This window comes from Pundamilia nyererei, unplaced genomic scaffold (genome assembly GCF_000239375.1).
Source record: "Pundamilia nyererei isolate P.nyererei 1_Seehausen unplaced genomic scaffold, PunNye1.0 scaffold00038, whole genome shotgun sequence".
Classification (NCBI taxonomy): domain Eukaryota; kingdom Metazoa; phylum Chordata; class Actinopteri; order Cichliformes; family Cichlidae; genus Pundamilia; species Pundamilia nyererei.
Window position 1 is genome coordinate 807,336 of NW_005187439.1, and position 8,945 is coordinate 816,280.

Below are 8,945 nucleotides of genomic sequence, written 5' to 3' on the forward strand. Positions count from 1 at the left end.
TATATATATATATATATATATTAAAAAAAGTTAGTGTTTATTCCCAGAGTGGAGCGGATTCTGGGAATTATAAACTGGAATGAAAAATCAGATCACCAAAAATCCACAACGATGTTGTGTGAGACTTAGAAGCAGTTATGATTATTCCCTGCTTTCAGAGATAAAAGATGAAAACGCTGGTATCTATGTTGTCTCTATTTGCTTAAATATGACTGTTAGAGTATTAGCATAAATAACCAAATCCACCATAAGAGGTCAACATGCCAATTTGAGTTTCCAGTGTTGTGTGCTGGAAACTTGGACATTGATTCAAAGTCATTCACAATAAAAATCAGTGTCACCATTAAATTCTTCATCTTTGGAACTATTTTAGAAGCTGAGTTTGTCTCTTGTCTTAATATTGGTAAAGCTTTAAAAATTGGAGACCAATTTAAAGCCGTTCATGGAGACTCAACCTCAACAAGGAAGAAAACAGCAAGATCAGAGTTTTGATCGAAGGTTTGCACATTTCAGTCCCGGTGCTCTGTTCAGGAACAGCTGCTCCCGTCAGCGCGAGGAGCTTTAGATGCAGTGTTTCATTTTTGCAACGTTGTGTTAGTCGGCACTCGTTTCCCTTCTTTATGCTAAGCTCAGCTCGTTTCATGTAATGAGAAATAATAAATGTATTTTGCAAATGATCACCTGATTCTTAAGGTCACAAAGCTGCTTTTTCTTTCCTGCTGTTGTGTATTAGAAGTGTCATTAACAAAAAGGCTTAAAATCAGTCATGTAGCATGAAGTCCCATCTGAGGCTGGTGTGTTTTAAACTGTAGCAGGTGAATCATACATTTTTAGACCGAAGGCTTTTTGCTCTGGATAAACTGAATGTGTTTCAGCACTTTGGATGCACGGCTCTGCCTGGCTGAGGTAAAGTGAAGACAGGTTTATAACTTATGTTCTGTTGATTTAAAAACTAAATCTTTATTTTTTTTTGTGGCTGATGATGATTAACAGGTGAAGTGGAACAGCTTCTTGGCTTACAATAAACATGAGCATTTACAAGTGTTCGCCTCTTTCTTTCATTTTAAAGTGGAGATGCAAACCTCCAGAATAAAATCAAAAAAAGCATTACAGGAATATTACATTTGATTAAATAAAGACGGACTGCTTTGTCTTTGACACCAGGAATGTTTATTCGATGTCCACGTCAGGCTGGAAAATAGATACGGGAATCCTGTGTGTCAACGTTCACCTGCAGAAGAGGGAAAAACAAAACGCGCTCAGTCAAGGCAGCTTAAGTTTTTCTCTGGAGCAGCTGGGTTACGCTCAGTAATACGTGTTTAACCTCTTTATATTTTCTAATATTAGTTTTACATGTAAAATCAGTCGATCCATCCATGAATAAGAAACAAGGATCGTTGTACGGACCTCAGAGCAGTTTGTCTACGACACATTTACATCCTTCCTCTCCAAGACTTTGAGACCAAATATTTTCTCAGAAAAAGGAAACGGCACTCTGTTGGACTCTAGTAATTATTGGTTTACACAAATAGGGCCACTCCCCTGTCTTACGCATAACTTGGTCTCTTTTAAAAGTAAATTAACTGATGGTAGATGTGTTTCCTACCTGCCATCACCGTCTGCAACAGAGTTGAGAAATAACTCGATGTATCGCTCGCCTGAAAGAGAAGAACCAAACAAAGTCAATATGCCACCGATCAGTAAGCAGCAAAGGCACGCTTTAGACATTTAGGCCAATATTATTTGGATCACAGAAAAATATATAAAGAGCAGAGAAGACTCAAATTATTCTTGTTTTTCTGATTTACGACGTTATCACAGACATTCAGGAGAGAGAAAAGGGGGGCATGGGGTGTACTAGACCACATTAATTTCAATACTTTCGTAACATTTTTCATATTGAAAGAGAAACGATATCAAATACTGGGTTAATTAATTATTGTAATATTTAAACATGTAAAAACAAAAGCTTTTTTCACAATCCCATAAAAATGCACGAGGGCCATAAGCTCGCTGACCTGAGGGTTGTTGGTTTGGACGCTGAATTATTATTAATATAACATCTGTTTTCAGCAGCACAAAAACTTGCCTCCTATTAACGTCAGAAGGTTTTCCAAGAAGACGGAGTAAAGGTAACATTTTTATGCCTTAGTTTAGATTGCATCTATATCTTATTTCATTCAAGTTTGACATTTGACTCGAGATCATTTCCAGAGTTTTGCATTTAAAAATGTTTTAAATGTAATTTTAATACGAGGCGTACGATCAAAGAGTTTATTTCGGGGTTTTGACAGATGTTGTATGCAGTTAAACTTTAAAACATTCAAGTTTCTAAAATGGAAATCAATGAGAAGTTCATTCTGAACTCATCTTTTGAAAATGTATTGTGGCTCATTTATAAGACAAAAGTATTTCTTATCCGATTACTCAATTGGTTGATAAATTACTCGATTACTAAATCTATCGACAGCTGCTGCCCTGGTAAAGAGTTGAACTAAAAGCAAAAATAAACAACGCTGTGAAAAGCTCACCAACGGGCTCACCTATGTTCATCCTGTCTTTGGACATGGCGGCCACGGCGTCTCTGTGGCAGTGGAAGTAAACGTCAGCCTCTCCGCTCGGCCTGCCGTCGGGACCGCATTCAATCAGGATCTTACACACGGCCAGAGGATAGAAGAACTGCGAGAGAGAAACACCGACACGTGAAATCACCAAACTCAGCTTCATTGTCTCAACACGTGAACAGCTTTACCTTCACTATGTCTTCCCCAGAAGCCTGGAAAGGAAGTCCCCTCACGTGGATGTAGTGTAGCGGTACGGTGGAGCTCTGAAGGTGAAGTGACGGAGGAGGCGAAGCAGGTGATCTGTTTTCAGGGACTAAAACAGGACCCATTACACTGCTGTCTGTTAACCAGGCTCATGTATCATTTGGGCTTGAACTTCCACAAATGGCTGAAATATCATCAAATATTCACTGGAGCTGTTAAAGCTTGAAATGTATGTCAGAACATTCACATGACACATGCTGGGAAAGGAATGTGACAGTGACACTGAAATACATTTAATCTATACCCCCCTCCCCCGATGAGTCTTTATCAGGGTAGCAGAATTAACATGCCAGAGGGACGGGCCACCACCAGCACCTGTTGCACCGTATTGAACCCATAGAGGGCGCCAACTGTGTTGTATATGTCAGGTCATTTAAATGCTTTCTACCCTGTAAAGCAGCGGTCTCCAACATTTTTTGCGCCACAGACCGGTTTATGCCCGAAAATATTTTCACGGACCGGCCTTTAAGGTGTCGCGGATAAATACAACAAAATAAAACTAGTACCGGTACCGAAAAAAAAAAGATTTATTCATAACACACGTGAACAGACCCAGGAAAACCGAGTTAACGATAAAAACGATAACAAAATAACGCTGCTGTAAAGAACAAGAAAGTCTTTTTTTAAATATGGCTTCTAACATTGAATTGGCACGTTTAAGAGTTGTCCACGTGAAGAGTTTTAACCCCTCTCTGTGTTACCTGTTCGTTACATCCTAAACTTGTCTTATCACATCTTAAGTGTAATTTATTTTCCCATAAATGTATCAGTCTACCGAATGCCGACTGATCGACAAGTAGGCTGGGATTGGGAAAGGAGCTAGAGCAGAGTTCACTGGGAAACACTGGTCAAACTAACACGTGTACACAGGCAGACGTATTTCCAGAACCATAAAACACGCTTTATTCCCACCAGAGATTTGAGGAGAGGATGTGAGGCAAGAGGGTGTTTGGCTAAATGAGACACCGAAGCCTTTGAGCCTCTTTTCAAAACAATGTTAAATATGATATTTTGCAGAGCCGCATCACAAATGTTTTGTTGTAGCCACTCCTGCTGTGCTTCTTTTTATTTGTTTTATGTTTATATTCATATTTTAAGTGTAAGATTTGCACGTTTTTCCAATTCCAATTAAAATTCCTCACCACTCCTCCTGTCCACTGACTGAGGCGGAAATGGACTCGTTCTCTTCCTCCAGGTCGAGTGAATCTCATCTCTTCTGCTGGGAAACACCTCGATGTATCTGCAGATATTAGAAACAGCACAAGAAGCAACAAACATGACAAAAAAATAAAAGAGTGCACTTCTTGGTCACCAGAGAAACATCCAGGTGAATTCGAGAGTCAGTGAAGCTTCCCACCTGCTCCCTATGATCTCTCGGTCTCTCTGCAGCGCTTCATCAGCTGCTTCCTGAGACGTGAACTGCACATAAGCCACTCCAGACTTTCTTCCCCTGGAGTCTGTGACCATGGTGATCCCGTTCGCCATTATCTCCAAACCTGTGAAACACAGCTTGTTAAGATAAAGTAGTTATAATTCTTTTCCCCTTTCATACTTTCACCTTTTCAAAAGGCTCAGTGCCAGTTTTCTAACTGAAAGCCGTGTGCTCAGCTGCTCATGTTGGGAGGTGAAACAAATGAATCCTACGAATGTGATTTACCAAGTTTACCAAATCATGCATGAATTTATTTAAAAAAATAAAAAATAAGCAGGACACTGCCAAGACTGTAAGTGATAACTTTTTTTTAGCCACAGACGCTGAGAATTTTACTTTCGTTTTCTTGTCTTCAGAGTAATAAGAAACCAAAATCATTACCAAGCTCTACTTACATTCAATAGCTAACGTTTATTTGGGGTTTTTTGCAACTAAATCTACTGAGTTTGCACTGACAAGAGTCCCATACTGTAGCAACACAGTGTACCTGAAAAGAAGTGGACAATGTCATCCTCAGTGCAAGTGAAGGGGAGCCCTCTGAGCAGCACCACGCCATCAGCTCCTAGAGGCTGGGTGGCTTTCTTCAGGATGACTTCAGCGTCACCGTTTGTCACTTCATACACTGAGACAGGACAGGAGAATGTGTTCTTGTGAGTTAAGCCAACATGACTGCTTCTTATTTATTATAAATAAATGTCTGTTGTCAGGACCCTGAAACTGAACTGAGTTTTCCTTCATCAGTCTTTGTCAAGGACTTCCCGTTTGGAACAAACCTTCAACGTATCGTGGGCCGAGGTACTGCCGGTGCTTCTCCAGTGCTTTGCTGACGTCCTCCTCGTGCTCCATCTCGATGAAGGCTCGTCCTGACGGCCTCCCCAGCCTGTCCAAAGTCAAGTGGATGCCTTTCACCCCATCACGTATCCTACACTCTGGTACATGGTAATTGCAAAAAATAATAATCTCATTTAATTTATTCATATACTGTGTAGTTACAAAGTAAAGGTGTGCCACTCCTCAGACTCCCACCTGAGAAGAACTGCAGAAGGTCCTGAGTGGTGCAGGACCATGGGAGACCTTTCACCTGCACAATGTAAACCTCCCTGGACTCTGGTTCTGATTCAGGATGATAGGCCGGCAGAGGTGGGTAGTCATCCTCATAGGTTCCTCCTGTCTGGAAGATGTAGAGTCAATTAAATCAATATATCAGTGTGAAATGGAAATGATCATACATGCTTGTTTTATCCACTGATACAATTTTAACTGTATGTGATTTTATATTGTAAAGGACTTTGTCACTTCTGTATTTGCATCTTTCTGGTCACTGCTAGGTTAGGTCCTACCTGCACCAGGATCAACTGTATTATATGAAAGAGATGCTGCAGTGAAAAAAAATTAAAGGAACATTTTTGAGAAAGAAACAGTGGTGAAAGAAACAGTGGTGAAAGAAACAGTGGTGGTAGACGTCATTTGGATGAGTGACAAAACGTTTCTCTCATATTTCTGTCCTGGAGTTTCGCATATAAGGGACACATTTCTAGATGAAAGTTCATAAAAAGCACGAATTTAAGTGTCTGATGCTCCCCAACCAAAACATACGCCCGTGGCGTTAATAAACTCTTCTAGAAGCATCTTCAGAGCAGTTTTAAAGTATCTTCTCGGTCTTTAACCGTCTCTAGTTGCCTCTGTGACCCAAACACATGCTAAACCACGCGGGGCTGCTCTGAGACTAACCTTAGTACAGAAGCGGCTCTGGCTGCTTCTAACTGCGGGCTGCAGCTCGCACAGTCTCTGGAGACAGGCTGTCCGGGCCGCCGAAGTCAAAGTTCGCTGCTGAGTGAAGCCGCAGATGCGTGAAGCTGTCGGTACCGTTAGCTGTCTGACTGCGACACACCGCCGCAGTAAAAACCACAGAGATTTACCGCTGCAGGACATCGTAGCCGAACCAAGCCGGAAGTCAGGTCAATAACAGACAGTCTGTTCTGCAAAAGAAATGAGGCGCCCGAACGGTGTGAGACCGGGTTTCTCTTAATGTAGTCGGTTAGCTTAGCTAACTACCGGCTTAGCATCACGATAACCTGTAAATGAACACACTCACGTGGGTCGGTGACAGTCAAGGGCAGCGCTCGAGAATGTGAAAATGATAGTTAAATTTCACATTCTCAATATCCGGTTTGGATTTTCACAATAAAGGTCTATTTCAAGGGCAGGGCGCTGCTCTTTCGACATAATTCTATTGTATGGTTAAAAAAATCTTCAGCTTTGGTTTACTTTTTCAATATGGTATCTGACAGGAGAACCTTTTTTTAGAAATCACAATAGAAATTACGACATGAATGCAGCTTTCAGAAAGCAGTTGACTTGGCCATGTGGACATCTCAAGTCTTTATTTTATTATTTGTGTTAGTGGATTTTATAAGTATAATAATCTGGCTAATAACTGTTACAACTGTTGTTGTGTTTTTATTATTTTTATTTTTTTCAAAATGTTTTTTTTTTTAAATTAAATGTTATTCATATAGCACTAATGCACAACGAAATCACCTTAAAGCACTTCATGCTTTACGTTAATGACGTTAAAAATAATAGAGAGAAACAACCATAAACTCCCCCTATTAGCAATACTTGGTGAAGGTGGGGAGGATAAGCACACTTTTATCAGGAAGAAAACTCTGGCAGAACCAGGTTTTGGTCAGTTGTGATGCAGCAGTAAAAATTTTAAAATATTAAAATAATATTTGTCATCATTCATGACTGAATTATAGAAAAACAAGTGCAAGGGATGATTAACATATTAGTAAGACCTGCTGTGATGTATGGTTAGGAGATGGTGGCACAACTGAGTGGCAGAGCTGAAAATGCTGAGGTCAAATAATCTAGAGACCACAGAGGAGATTCAAGGATGTAGTGAGAACATGCAGAGGGCTGGCGTCACACAGAGGAGGATGCCAAGGAGAGGATGAGATGGAGGCAAGTGACCCACTGTCGTGTCCCCTAAAGGGAGCAGCCCAGATAAGAAGAACAAAACATCCTTGATAATTAAGCAGATCTGATATCTTTTAAATGTTTTATTGCTTGCTTATGTATGTATTTATTTATTTAACTTTATTTTTAGATTCTTTCACATGGATTGGTTGTGATGGGTGCAAACTGCTAAAGACTGTGTGACAACAGATTCATCAGTAGTTATACAAATGTGCCACAAAAAGAGAAGCTGAATTTTTCACATTTATATTTGTCATTATACATGAATATTGCTGTGGTTATTTAAAGACAGTTCATTTCCGCCTTAGATATTAAATAAGAGTTTGTTGATCAGAGAAGCAGACTGGGCTTCTTTTGTTTTAGTGGGCCAAAATGGACGGGATGTTATTGTGAACTACTGCAAACTTGATGATCTTTAGCAACTTCTGCCTTGCAGCGCTTCCTCTCTCACATAGTATTTAACCCACACTGCCATCTAGAGGTCTGGGTCGTTGTGGGTATTATTCACAAGAGACGAGTATGTGCGTAAAAATCTTCTCACTCTGTGGAGATAATGAGGAAGTAGTGGTTAGTCGTGGTTTTTGGTATTTTCATATCTTCTAAACAATCTGCTTCGAACCTTCTGTCGTTCAGCACTTCTTCTTCTTTTTTTAATGTAATGGTTTTTCATTCTTTTCTCTCACTTCTTTTTCATTTAGTTATTTATGCTTTAAAGGTTTGTCTAAATAAGTTAAACAATTACAAACTAGAGGGAACTAAAGCTATCAGCAGAATGTAAAGAAACCCTATGACTTTATGCCCAAAGCATCAGTGTACTGTGTGGAAGAGATGCTAGCTGAAGCTGAATTATACCTGAGCTGCACTTTTGCATAATACAATTTGCTACCACCAGGTGGTGCAGTGTGTCAATGTAACATTATTTAACAGGTAAGTCATTGAGTGCACATTTAAAAGGTAAAAGAAAGCAGCTCATGTTTAAAGCACATGACAACTTACTTTTTTAAGGTGCCCCCCTATGGTCCAACATTTAATGAAATTCTGCAGATGGAAAGTATTATATGCAAAATAAAAGTGTTTATAACCTTCCAAAATTAACCAGTGGCATCAACTAAATGCGTAGAAGCTGCGTCATTGATATTAAATCCGCTTTTCTTTCTTTAGAGATCGAATAAGTTTTTATATTATATTTATCTTATAATAAATTAATTCTAAAACTTCATCATCATCATTTTATAGGTAACTTTGATGTGAAAATTCTTATTTTTATAATCTATTTTAAAATAGCTAAGAAGGTGATAATTTTCCTTTTTATGTAAAAACCTGAAATAAAAGGGTCTCTATATGTAGACAAGGCTGCATATGAAATAATGTATAAGTTATTATACTTTATGTCCTTAAAACTTTACTGAATTTATTTACAGCTCAGCATGCCAGATCAGATCATAATTTAGGAATATTGTGACATGGAGAAACACCGATTTCATCAGTTACAGAGAAAATTAGGACATGTAGATATGTCATTTCGTCACTTGACTACATTTTTGTCTTTCAATATCTCCACAACCAAAGTTATTTAGTTATTGAACAAACTTGCAAAGGTCGAATTCATAGATAGATAGATAGATAGATAGATAGATAGATAGATAGATAGATAGATAGATAGATAGATAGATAGATAGATAGATAGATAGATAGATAGATAG

General features: G+C 39.1%; 1 protein-coding gene across 2 annotated transcripts; it reads right to left on the minus strand.

Moving 5' to 3' along the window:
* Positions 1 to 1,003: 1,003 nt before the first annotated feature.
* grsf1 (G-rich RNA sequence binding factor 1) lies at positions 1,004 to 6,435 on the minus strand. 2 transcript variants are annotated; one of them, XM_005730523.1, is made up of 11 exons: positions 6,356 to 6,435; positions 5,992 to 6,239; positions 5,287 to 5,431; positions 5,034 to 5,189; positions 4,748 to 4,882; positions 4,186 to 4,324; positions 3,971 to 4,068; positions 2,753 to 2,877; positions 2,544 to 2,679; positions 1,607 to 1,658; positions 1,004 to 1,231 (listed from the first exon to the last, which is right to left on the minus strand). In XM_005730523.1, exons 2-11 carry the CDS (start codon positions 6,190 to 6,192, stop codon positions 1,228 to 1,230), a joined length of 1,191 nt encoding a protein of 396 aa, XP_005730580.1. In that variant the 5' UTR covers positions 6,193 to 6,239; positions 6,356 to 6,435; the 3' UTR covers positions 1,004 to 1,227. The 2 variants fall into 2 exon arrangements, with proteins under 2 accessions (XP_005730580.1, XP_005730581.1); XM_005730524.2 differs by lacking the exon at positions 6,356 to 6,435 and having other exon boundaries at positions 5,992 to 6,349.
* Positions 6,436 to 8,945: the final 2,510 nt, after the last annotated feature.

Coding starts and splice junctions, on each gene's coding strand:
- grsf1 (XM_005730523.1), bottom strand. CDS start 6,192: ATGTCCTGCAGCGGTAAATCTCTGTGGTTTTTACTGCGGCGGTGTGTC. Junction 5,190..5,286: donor CCTTCTGCAGTTCTTCTCAG/GTGGGAGTCTGA, acceptor ACCATGTACCAG/AGTGTAGGATACGTGATGGG. Junction 4,069..4,185: donor CGAGAGATCATAGGGAGCAG/GTGGGAAGCTTC, acceptor TAATATCTGCAG/ATACATCGAGGTGTTTCCCA.